Source organism: Panthera leo, chromosome A1 (assembly GCF_018350215.1).
Source record: "Panthera leo isolate Ple1 chromosome A1, P.leo_Ple1_pat1.1, whole genome shotgun sequence".
NCBI lineage: Eukaryota > Metazoa > Chordata > Mammalia > Carnivora > Felidae > Panthera > Panthera leo.
In genome coordinates this window covers 13,871,028-13,884,198 of record NC_056679.1, presented here as the reverse complement: position 1 = coordinate 13,884,198, position 13,171 = coordinate 13,871,028, and the positions used below count along the sequence as shown (strand labels likewise).

Sequence of the window (13,171 nt, the reverse complement as noted above, 5' to 3'; positions counted from 1 at the left end):
AGGTATCACATCTACAATTTATTCTCGATTTAGAAAAAAATACATACACATATATGTATGTCTGATTATATTTACATAAAATGGAGAATGATAAAGTCTATGTGGTAAAATATTAAAATACTGGGAAACATGGTGGAGTTTTAGTAATTCTTTATAAGATTCTTACAACTTTTCTGTAAATTATAAATTAGTTTTCTGAAGCAGAAATTAGTATGTGTGAATATATGATGTGCCTGGAGTAGAGAAAACTCTACCATGCTATAGTGTTAGAGAACAAGGGCTCTCAGTCACATACACATGATTCAAATTTTAGTTCTATCACTTTGTACCAACTTTCACCTTCCTGACGTACAAAATAATAGTGATACCGACTACAAGCTATATGTATACTCCTATGTGTATGTGTAAACATGTCTATGTATATATAATTACATTACATATAAACAATTGAACAAAATTAACAGATGGAATGCTTAGCCGAGATTCAAACTCATGGTGAACATCTAGTAAATTTTAGGCATTATCAAGATTAAAAGCAATAAAAAAAGTCATAAATGACAGAATAATATAGCAGACTGTATAATATAACTTTTAAAGCCCTATCATTAAAAGACACAAAATAAGCTAATAAATGAATATTAGAATACTTCTACGTTATTTTCCCTTACTGAGAATTAAAAAAAATTTTTTTTTAATGTTTATTTATTTTTGAGAGAGAGAGAGACAGAGTGTGAGCCGGGGAGGGTCAGAAAGAGAGGGAGTCACAGAATCTGAAGCTGGTTCCAGGTTCTGAGCTGTCAGCACAGAGCCCCATGTGGGGCTCAAAATCACAAACTGTGAGATCATGAGCTGAGCCGAAGTCAGACGCTCAACAGACTGAGCCACCGAGGCGCCCAAAAAGATTTTTATAAAACAAAAATTTTCAATGTCTTTGTGAGTATGCTGAGAAAAGCACTCTAACATATTACACAGTAACTACTCTCAATAATCCTACATAAATCAAAGACAGAAGTTAATTATTATATACACAGGTGTAAACACTGCATTATTTATAAAATCAAAATTTTAGGGGCGCCTGGGTGGCTCGGTCAGTTGAGCATCCGACTTCGGCTCAGGTCATGATCTCACGGATCCTGAGTTCAAGCCCCATGTCAGGCTCTATGCTGACAGCTCAGGGCCTGGAGCCTGCTTCGGATTCCGTGTCTCCTTTTCTCACTGCCCCTTCCCCATTCATTCTCCGTCTCTCTCTGTCTCTCAAAAATGAATAAACGTTAAAAAAATAAAATAAGGGGCGCCTGGGTGGCGCAGTCGGTTAAGCGTCCGACTTCAGCCAGGTCACAATCTCGCGGTCCGTGAGTTCGAGCCCCGCGTCGGGCTCTGGGCTGATGGCTCGGAGCCTGGAGCCTGTTTCCGATTCTGTGTCTCCCTCTCTCTCTGCCCCTCCCCTGTTCATGCTCTGTCTCTCTCTGTCCCAAAAATAAAAAATAAAAAAAAAAACGTTGAAAAAAAATAAAATAAAATAAAATAAAATAAAATAAAATAAAATAAAATAAAAATTTTAGAAACATGTAAATGGCACATTCTTTTGGATTGCTATGTAGAGCCAAAAAAAAAAAAAAAAAACCATAAGAAAAAAAAATCAAGAAAATCTCAATTTTGTTAAGAGAGTTTAAGTATTTCATACATTTAATTCAATGAAATTTAGTGGAAGCACACACACCAAACATGTAACAGTTACTATTCCTGGGATTTGGGTATAAATAATATATTTCTTCTATATCATTTTATTTTCTATGCTGAGTATGTATTTTTATATAATTAGGAAAATTAGCAATAACACAATGAAGAATATAATTAATTTCTACCATACTTAGAATAAAGGGTAAAGTCTGGGGTAAAATATAAAAAAAAAGGCAACAATCTCAAAGCACCAAAACAACTATATTCGAACACAGTGGCCATGATCAGTTTCATCTGTTTTTAATACTATGCCTATATCTTCCCAAGTATCAACAAGTACACTGGCTAAAAGGCAGAATATTATTTTTTACCTGCCTTTATTCTAAAAATAATTTAATATTAAAAATCCATAAACTTCTCTATCACAAAAAGCTCTCAACACATAGGGCTACTGTCTAAGAAAGACAATAGTTCAGGATATTTTCATAACCATGCACATCTGTTCCCTATAACAGTACTCAGCATACAGAACAGTAATAGTACCATGAATACAGTGGTAGTGTTGTACTTACCTAATCCTTTAGGTGTAATGCCACTACTGTCAGCAGGATTAATGACCCAGTAGTAATATTTTAATGTGTGCATTAGCTGTAATACTGTTCCTACTCTGCGTATGGTGGTATAAATGGTAGCAGTTCCAATAAATTCAGCAGACAAGTAAGTGTATAGGGAGAGCTGAACCTAATACAGAATATTAGCAAAGCATTAAAATAAATTTAAAATGCCTCAAGTGTTTATTATAAATATACATTTTAATTTAAATGCAAATTAGTAAAGGCCAAGAAAGAACCATTTATTATGAGGTTAAAAATAACTTTTAATTAAATATTATTTATATTGAAAAAATCTGCAGCCAACACATTCTAATAAAACTTATTTTAATAAAAGTAATCTAGTGGGTATTACCAATGAAATAATTTTAAATGACTTAATAATCTATCAAAAGTATCTGATAGGAAGACCAAATTATTTAAGAAGTTAACTAGACTAAAGCCTTTAATCAAAGTATATTTCAGCAGCTGAAAGAAACAGAACTAATATCTATCAGCTATATCATACTTGGAAAAAATATACATAGTCCTATATCCTAAAAGTTCAGGTAGTTTCAAATTTTCTTAAGCCACTCCCACAGTATTAGAATCTAAGCATGTAAGCAGAGAGAGAACAAGCCAAACATCTTGTTTAAAAAGCGAACAAACATCAAGTTTGAATTTAGCACCACAATTAACATGCTAAACAACAAAGGTCAGAACTTATATTATGTAACCAAAGTTGTATGGGAAACTTGAAAACTGTAAAAGGAAGCTCACATTCATGAAAAATGTCCGTTATTATTGACTTCCAGTAGACTATAACAGGGCTAAATCTGGCTAAATTTAGGTTAAAAAAATAAAAATTTTATCTTTATATCTAAAAAACAATGTATATCTTTATTTTTAAATAAATAATGTTTACAATCATGATATAAACTCTGTATTTACAATAAAAGCAATTTTCCAGTGACTGTGATTGTACTTATCATGGCATAATTAGTTGCCCCTGTTACTTTCTGTTTTCTTAGTCTTAATAATCAGTGTAGCAAATTCTTTCTTGGAAAGATATGAATCACAACCACTAACTTCAGAATGCAGTTATTAGATCCAGTTTAAACTATAGTTTCATTTAGTTTAATATTTACATATTTCATATTTTGATTGCTGATTCTGTGGAATTCAACTGCTTCAGGTTGACTATAAAACAGGTTGAAAAATCCAAACAAATGTTTTCCACTGGATAGTTTAGGTCCATAACTATAATTTATGATATTACACTAAAATGAAATGAATGAGAACAAAACGTATACCTTTGCAGGTGTATGTATCCAGATGGCTGGGTTGAATAAAATGTGATCACAAAGCTGCTTTAGCAAAGGTGCTCCGTGAGATAAGCCATCAAGGTACTTTGCAAAGGACAAAAATTGCTCCAGGACAGCTCTAGTTATATGGACTCTTGATGACTGAAGAAAAGGAAAAGATTTTCAAGCTAAAAATACCCAGAACATCACATTTTAAAACTGCTGACTTGCAATAAGTACATATGCATTTTCCATATCCACCCCTAATACGTTAAGTATAATATAAAACTGTATATTTCCTTCAGCATTCAAAATCTAATTATATTCAGAAACATAACATTTTAAGATAATTCTCTTAAATGACAGTTTGTTATCTGAATCCCTTTCCAGAACACCTGCAGATAAATAACTCAGGTTAAATGCCACTCTCAACCCAAGCTAAAGAAATAAAGTAAGTTATGAATAAAAATGGTCTCAACCCATTTTTGTGTGAGTTGACTAAAGAAGAGATCTCAAAGAAAATTAAAATGGAATACAATTAATACCATGATCACACACACGCACGCACGCACACACAAATATTGGGAGAGAGAACTATCATGAGATCCAAACCAACTGGAAAACAAATTGACCCCACCATTCCACTAAAGCCTTTCTCCATAAAATCACAAATGAGTTGCACATGGACAAATACAAAACATTTAAAAAGGCAAATCTCACTTTCCTGGAAATACTGCCCCCTTTGGCTTTCATGACCCTCAGATTACTCCCCAGTGCCTTCTGCTTAAAAGATGGGAACTGATGGGGCACCTGAATGGCTTAGTAGGTTGTGTTGGACTCTTTGTTTAGGCTCAGGTCATGATCTCACGGTTTGTGAGTTCCAGGCCCACACAGGGTTCCACACTGTCAGCACTGAGGTTGCTTGGGATTCTCTCCTCTCCCTGTCTCTCTGCCCCTCCCCAACTCATGCTGTCTGCCTCTCTCAAATACATAAATAAATTTTTAAAATTAGCTTACAAAATGTTTATTTAAAAAAAAGATGGGATGAGGGGTGGGTGGGAGAGGAAACTGTGTGATGGGCATTGAGGAGGGCACCTGTTGGGATGAGCACTGGGTGTTATACGGAAACCAATTTGACAATAAATTTCATATTAAAAAATAATAAATAAAAATTTTTAAAAAGATGGGGACTGCTGAAACTTATCTTCTCGCTCCTATAAAACCACTCTCCCTAGACGATATTTTATACTTCCACAGCTTCATGTAACAATACCTCTATTCTAAACACTCCATCAAGATTTTCAACTGCCATCACCAATACATAACCTACTATCAATGCCATTTAGAGAAATGACAGACCTTCCATAATTTAAACCAAACCTTAAAGCTGCATTGGTCAATATAGCAGTCACTAGCTATTTGTGGCTACTGAGCCCTTGAAATGTGGCTAGTCCCAGGTGATAGTGTTGTTGTAAGGAAGTATACACTGGATTTTGAAGGTTTAGAATAAAATACAATACAAAGTATCTATTATCCTTTTTTAAGTGAGTATATGCTGAAGTGATAATATTTTTGGATATATAAGGTTAAATAAAATACATTATTGTATTAATTTCACATATTATGTTATGAGACATTTTTATTTTTTTATTTTACTTAAAAAAAATTTTTTTAATGTTTATTCATTTATTTTGAGAGAAAGAGAGACACACACAGAGCGTGATTTGGGGAGGGGCAAAGAAAGAGACAGGATGTGAAGCAGGCTCCAGGCTTTGAGCTGTCCGTACAGAGCCTGACATGGGGCTAAAACCATGAACCACGAGATCACAAACTGAGCTGAGGTCCAATACTTAAATGACTGAGCCACTCAGGCACCCCTATGAGAAATTTTTACATAACATACAAGGCTTGCATTATATTTTGACTGGACAATGCTGCTTTGGAGTATAATTTCAGATGAAAATATTATAGAGTAAATGCTGTTCTTTAAAAGCTGATAATTCAAATTCAAATGTGAAAAATATGTATTACTACACAAATGTTTCCTTCCTCATCTGGTGATCTTTTTTGATCCTCCCTAGGATAAAGAATCACCTACCACTAAACCCTGAAGCACAGGTCACATCACATCTTTATCTCCATTACCAGGGATTAAAGTCCAAATAATAGTATAGGATAATTAAGGTCTAAAAAGGACTAAACTGTCTTACCAATTTTACTTCCCATATGGTATACCTACACTCATCATGCTCATAACAAAGGCAACTCAATAAATTTGACACAAGCATGCCATGCATTTCATAAGGGGTCACAAACTCATATGAGTATAATATTCAAATAGTTAACAACAATGTATGAATTAGGGTAGGAGACAATAAATAGTGAGAACTGATGAAGGTACCTAAAGGAATAAAAGTAAAATAAATAAAATAAAATTCAAAACTAGAAAACTTTTCATTGGGCCAAATAAATTATTTCTACACCAGTTTCCTTCATGTGCCTTCTCTACCATGCTCCCTCAACTTGTAAACCCCTTGCATCTGTTTCCTTTACTTAAAGGTAGATTCAATACTCTTCACTTAGTCATACAGAAAATGTGCATGTTGAGGACTTACTACTTGCCAGGGACTCTCTGTGGCACTGTGGAAAGAACAGTTAACAAAAAGCCCTGAAAAAGCCTTGCCTTCACAGAACTCAAAGTCTAAGAAAGGAGAAGCCTGGGACGTACAACAACATAAAAAGGTAAAATATGTAACAAGTCAGATGTTAGTAAGTACATGAAAAAACAGAGTGGACAGGAAATTTGTGGAAGGGTGATTATGAAAAGGTGTTACTGAGTAGGTACCAATTAGTTTGAAGTATAATATGGATAGCAATTATTTTTTATTACTAGGCTTTTATTACTAGGTGTTTGACAAAACACCAGTGGTGAGTAGATAAGCAATGGTCCTAACAAAGGCTGGGAGAAAAACTTTACATGAATTTTTTTTAAAAAGATGGAAAAATGATCCTAACAAGTAGCTGAATTGTTAAAGAGTGGGAAGTGGAAGACACAAACAAATAAGTCTTTAAGGAAAAAGAAAAATCAAAGTTTGGGCAGTCATTTTAAAGGAACTTTAATGAGAAGAATGCAATGTTTTTAAAATTTTTAACCACTTTATTCATGGGTAGGGAAAAAAATTAAAACAAGAGATCAATGGTTATATAAAGCTTTAGCCAGCCCCTTCACTAGCTATAATTTCAGATAGCTTATCTTATAGACTATAATTTTATTCAGTAATGATGATTTCAAGAACATTATCTGATAAATCCTATTTTTACACTTAAAATTCTGAAATAGAACAGTCAGATCCTGTTCCTAGATAAACATTTTCAGAGATCAGATTTTATTCTATAAAACTGTCATGTGTTTGCAAAGAACAATAAGGCAATATAAAATCAGACTGGCCATTATGCACGTATTCATTTGAGGAAGTAATTCATAATTTGGAAACAAGTTTTCAACTTGCTCTGTGTTACAAAAAGATACCCTAGAAGCATCACGAGGCATTCCTTCCACATTACTAAAAAAAAAAAAAAGTATCAGTTTTTTCATAGCAATTAAGCTCTTGGGTAGTAATTTTTATTCTAACATTTATCTTTAGGAAATATCTTCCTAAAACTGTGTTTTGTTTTGTTTTGTTTTTTATTGGCCTACTCAAAATCCCACCAGGCAGAAAATGAAAGTTCCTTCAGTAGCATGTTACCTTTACCATAAGTAGTACTTATTCCTCCTGCCTTGCATTACTATTAATTATTCACATGTCTTTCTTTCCTGTTATAAAAGAGAATACTATGTTATTCATCTTTTTTTTGTGTCTGGTGCCTGCCATAATTCCTCAGCAGAAGAGAATAAGAAAAGACAAAACACAGATTAGGAGAAAAGAAGATATCCAACTCTGCTTTAATGAGTTTCGTTTGAATGATTGCTTTGAAATATTCTTTATTTTGATATTTGCTGTCATTTTCTCAAGTAAAGCTGTTTAAAAAGAGAGTTATACTTGGATAATTTATAGTTATAAATCTGTAAACTGTATGCTCTGAAATTTAAACTATGTAACAGTACTTTTGTGTGGTGATTGAACACATAACTTATAAAATGAACTATATGAACTGTGATAGAAGATATTGGAAATAGAACTTGAGAAGCTAGGGGAAAAAGTTAGATGATAACATTTCACTCCATAAGTAACTAAATCAAATAGAGGCAATAGATGTTAAAGCGAGAAGTTGCTATTCAGTAAGAAGAGGTCTTTCCCACATTTAGAGCGGCCCACCATGGAATGGATTACCAGAAATGTTCATTTAAAATTTTTTTTAATGTTTATTCATTTTTGAGAGAGACACAGAGAGACTTAGCACGAGTGGGGGGAGGGGCAGAGAGAGAGGGAAACACAGAATCCAAAGCAGGCTCCAGGCTCTGAGCTGTCAGCACAGAGCCCGACATGGGATCTGTGAGATCATGACCTGAGCCAAAGTCGAACGCTTAACTGACTGAGTCACCTGTACGCCCCAGAAATGCTCATTTTTATTGCAGAAACCACTCTACACATACAGAATATATACTATATTATTAAGGAAATTGTGGAAAATTATTTTAATTACTACAGGTACATCATAAAGTAGTTGATCCTCAACATCCATCTCACTCCTTTTAGGACACCAAGATTGAGCTCCAAATAGCTTAATCCAATATGAGTCATTTATGTGTTGTTGTTGTTGCTGTTGTTTGGGGGAGACAGGTAGAAAGCAATTAGTTCAGAGAACCAGCATCAAAATTTTCATGGCAACAAATGATTCAAAGTAGGTCAAGACCCAAGCTGCCTATCAAATTAGAGAGACGGATGTCCTTCAGTATCCGGCAGAAGGAGCTCTTCTGCCTACCCCCAATCTGGATGTGAAGGCCTATAGCACTAAGTCTACCCAGAAACCTTCTTTTTACCACAAAGGACAGCAGCTATATCATCAAATAAAATCATCAGTGACTTGGCAGAGCAGACATACAGAAAAAACCTAGGTCCTTAATGACATAATGGAGCCTCAGACAACCAAACCCTAAAGCCCAACCTAATGGATATATTGGATATAGGTTTTACTGGCTGTGCTGATCTATTCCCCAACCTTCCCCATCCTATTTTATGCTCCAGAGGCTCCCATGCCTGTTGGCTTCCTGTTGGGTTTGACTAGTTAGAGACACCAGCAGGAAACTAGAGGCCAGGAGGAAAATGAAGTTGGGGTATTTATTCTACTAGCTTCACCCCTTCAGGCCAATACACCACATTCTTTTACTTAAGACCACACTCCAGTTGGGTATGATTTCTTCCAGAACTACAAAACTTTCTCTTTGAGTTATAGTAAACAATCCTCTCATCTCTTCAAACCTTGCTGATTTCCCTTAACAAGGGAACTTAAGGCCGATGCAGGGCTTGAACTCACGAACCATGAGATCATGACAGGAGCCGAAGTCGGACGTTTACCTGACTGAGCCACCCAGGCGCCCCACTAAGTTACACCTTCTAAGACAAGGACATAAAGCTAAGTGATAGTTAACTATTAGCTTGTTATTAGTTGATGATAAAATAAAAATGGAACTTTAAAAAAGTAACTAAATAAAAATAAAAATGTAAACTTTATTATCTATACTATTCACCCAGGAACTGATGTTTAAAATAAAGCAGTATGAATATTCATCTGTAAAGGTGAAAAACATTCTTTTAGGTACTCAAACAAGTATGAAAGTGCTTTTCATTTATTCAATTTAATCCAACAACTATTTATTGAGGCAGGCACTCTTTTAGGTCCTGAAGACACAACAATAAGGTGAGAACAAAAAAGATACAGTCCCTGCTTTCATCCAGCTGATGCTTATATTCTAGTGAAAAGAGGCAGAAAATAAACAAGTAAAAAACGTCCGAATTGTGCTCTCAAAAATCAGTAGAGAGATAGTGATGACTATGGAAGGGCTACTATTCTATTTAGAGGGATGAGTGAAGACTTCTCTGGTAAGATGTCATAAGTAAAATCATAAAAGAAGTGTAGAATCAAGCCATGTGGACATCTACAAAATGAGTGATGAAAGCAACGTGAAAAGAAAATGCAGAAGTCTTGACATGGATTCATGCTTGCCATTTTAGCTTTTAAGGGAAAGGCAAAAAGGCTTTTTCATGGCCAGTGCGTCTATAACAGAGAAAGCATGAAGGGGTATAATGAGATGATGTCAAAGGTAAGAGAATTGTGAATTTACTTTGAGAAGGACGAAGTAGTAAAGTATGGCATATTTTAGGAAGATTAGTCTGACTGCAAGAAAAATAGACTGTGGATAACCAATGGTGATCGACGGTGATTGAAACAGGATGGTATCAATGTGATACAGAAAGGACTAGGATCGTAAGTAGGAAGAAGTCATTCATTCTGGATATGTTTTAATACCAAGACAAGATAATTTGGATAGAATATGGATTTATTGTGTGAATAGAGTCAAAAAGTATTAACATTTTTGGTCTGAACTACTGGGTGAATGGCAATGCTATTAACTAAAATAGAGAAAACTGAAGGATGAAAGATGTGAAAGGAAAATCAGTCCTTAAAATTGAGAAAGAGGAGGCGTGAGTAGGAGAGAATAAAATAGGGGACCAAGGAGGTAGGAAGAAAACAAAGAAAGGATGCTGTTACAAAATACAATTGAAGAAAGCATTTCAAGGAAAGAATGTTAAACTGAAATGTTAACAGACCAAATAAGATGAAAACTGAAAACCTTAAGATGTAACAATATGAAGACTACTGGTGACACTGACATGAGCCATTTGAAGGATAAAAGCCTGGGGGCGCCTGGGTGGCTCAGTTGGTTAAGTGGCCGACTTAGGCTCAGGTCATGATCTCGTGGTCTGTGAGTTCGAGCCCCGCGTCAGGCTCTGTGCTGACAGCTCAGAGCCTGGAGCCTGTTTCAGATTCTGTGTCTCCCTCTCTCTGACCCTCCCCCGTTCATGCTCTGTCTCCCTCTGTCTCAAAAATAAATAAACGTATAAATAAATAAATAGATAAATAAATAAATAAATAAATAAATAAATAAATAAAAAAGCCTGATTGGGATAGGAATGGATCTAAGACTAAATAGGATTCCAGGAATATAAAGATGGTTTAACATTTGAAAAGTAATTAATATAATTCACTAAGAAAAAATTGAAGAAACATCTTAATTTTCTCAAATAATGCAGAAAAACATTTGGTAAAATTCACCTGTTTATGATAAGGAAAACTTCTCAGCAAACTTGTAGTGGACAGTTTCTTAATTTGATTTAAAAATCGACTAGGGGTACCCACGTGGCTTAGCCAGTTAAGCATCCAACTCTTAATTTCAGCTCAGGTCATGATCTCACGGTTCAGGAGATCAAACTGTCAGTGTGGAACCTACTTGGGATTCTCTCTCCCTCTCACTCTGCTCCTCTCTCACTTGCATGTGTTCTTTCCCTTTCTCTCAAAATAAATAAACATTCTTTAAAAAATAAATAAAAATCTACTGAAAGTAATCTACAGCATATACCACACTTAGTGGCTAATTATTGAAAGCTTTGCAAATGAGCTCTGGAATAAGATAGGGATGCTCACTATTACAACTTCTGTTTGGCACTATACTGTAAGTCTTAGTACAATATCAAGGGGAAAAACACAAAAAGAGTAAGTATTAGGAAGATATAAAATTTTCTACAAGTAAATGTTTCTGAAAAATTGACAAACTACGAGAATTAGAAGAGTAGCAAGACGTATATAAAAGGTCAACATGGGGGCGCCTGGGTGGCTCAGTCGGTTGAGCGGCCGACTTCGGCTCAGGTCATGATCTCACGGTCCGTGAGTTCAAGCCCCACGTCGGGCTCTGTGCTGACAGCTCGGAGCCTGGAGCCTGTTTCGGATTCTGTGTCTCCCTCTCTCTGACCCTCCCCCGTTCATGCTCTGTCTCTCTCTGTCTCAAAAATAAATAAACGTTAAAAAAAATTTTTTTTAAAAATAAAAGGTCAACATGAACACCAATTATATTTCTATATATCAGTGATTAAAAAAAAACTTACATTTGAAAAACCTCAAGAATCTAGGAATAAATTTAGCAAAAAGACAATGTTTTCTACCACAATTCTACCAGAGTCCTAAGTAAACAGAAGCATGCACCAAATGTATGAATTGGAAGGTTTAATATAACACAATGAAACACAACGAAAATCCTAGCATTTTTCTGGTGGAAATTAACAAACTGATATAGATGTTAATGCAAATACCCTTGAATAGCCAAAACAATCTTGAAGATTCTTTCCAAAATGGGATAATCATAAAAGAAAATGAAACAGTGACCTATATTAAAATTAAGGACATTTATTCATCAAAAAATATCAAGAGAGGGGGCTCCTGGGTGGCTGAGTCGGTTAAGCGTCCGACTTTGGCTCAGGTCATGATCTTGCGGTTTTTGAGTTCAAGCCCCGCTTCGGGCTCTGTGCTGACAGCTCAGAGCCTGGAGCCTGCTTCCGATTCTGTGTCTCCCTCTTTCTCTGCCCCTCCCCTGTTCATACTCTGTCTCTTAATAATAAATAGACGTTAAAAAAAATTAAAACAAAAATATCAAGAGAGTGAAAAAGCAGGCTACAGAGGAAGTGATATTTCAGAATGCATCTCCAACAAAGGTCTCAAATACACGATATAAACAGAATTTCCACAAATCAGTAAAAAAATGATAGACAATTCATATGAAAAAGGATAAACACTTCGAACAGGTATTTAATAAGAGTGGATAACTAAAAGACAGTAAGTGTACAAAAATACTCAATTTAATTTGTCATCAGGGGAATGCAAATTAAAACATAATGTGATCTACAGAATGTAAGACTATCTTTGCAAGTCACATATCTAATGAAGATTAGTGTACAGAATAATAAAAAAAATTGCTACAATTCAATAATGAAAATACCATATTTTTTTTAATGGGCAAAGTTCTAAATAGACATTTCCCTAAGGAAAACATACGAATAGCCAATAAGCACATGAAAAGATACTCAACATGATTAGACAACACAGAAATGTAAATAAAAAATGACATGCCATTTCACACTCACTAGGATAGCTAGAATAAAAAAGACAATTAACAAATGTTGGCAAGGATGTGAAAAACTGGAAACCGCACATACTGTGGATGAAATGAAATTTTCCACTTTGGAAAACAGGCTGGCAGTTTCTCAAGTGGTTACACACAGAATTATGATAGTATCCATCAAATCAATTCATAGGTAAGTATCTACGTAAGAGAAATAAAAACATATGTCCACACAAAAACTTGTACATGAAAGTTCATAGCAGCATTAGTCATAACATCCAAAAGATGGAAAAAACACAAAAGTCTATTGACATCTGAATAGATAGATAAATGTGTTGTATGCATACAATGGAATATTATTCAGCCAAAAAAGAAATGAAGTACTGATATATGCTACAACATGGATGAAATCTTGTACACATGACAATAAGTGAAATAAACAGGATACAAAAAGACCAACACTGTACGATTCCACTTACATGGAA

General features: G+C 34.9%; 1 protein-coding gene across 8 annotated transcripts in view; it reads right to left on the bottom strand.

The window, feature by feature from the left end:
* Positions 1–13,171, bottom strand: part of NBEA (neurobeachin) — a 683,574-nt gene that overhangs the window by 513,261 nt on the left and 157,142 nt on the right. For all 8 annotated transcript variants that reach the window (XM_042952224.1, XM_042952367.1, XM_042952503.1 and 5 more), the window contains exons 12-13: positions 3,584–3,736; positions 2,253–2,421 (exon numbers count right to left, since the gene is read on the bottom strand). In XM_042952224.1, coding sequence (XP_042808158.1) covers positions 2,253–2,421; positions 3,584–3,736 — 322 coding nt within the window. The remainder of the gene's footprint in view (positions 1–2,252; positions 2,422–3,583; positions 3,737–13,171) is intronic.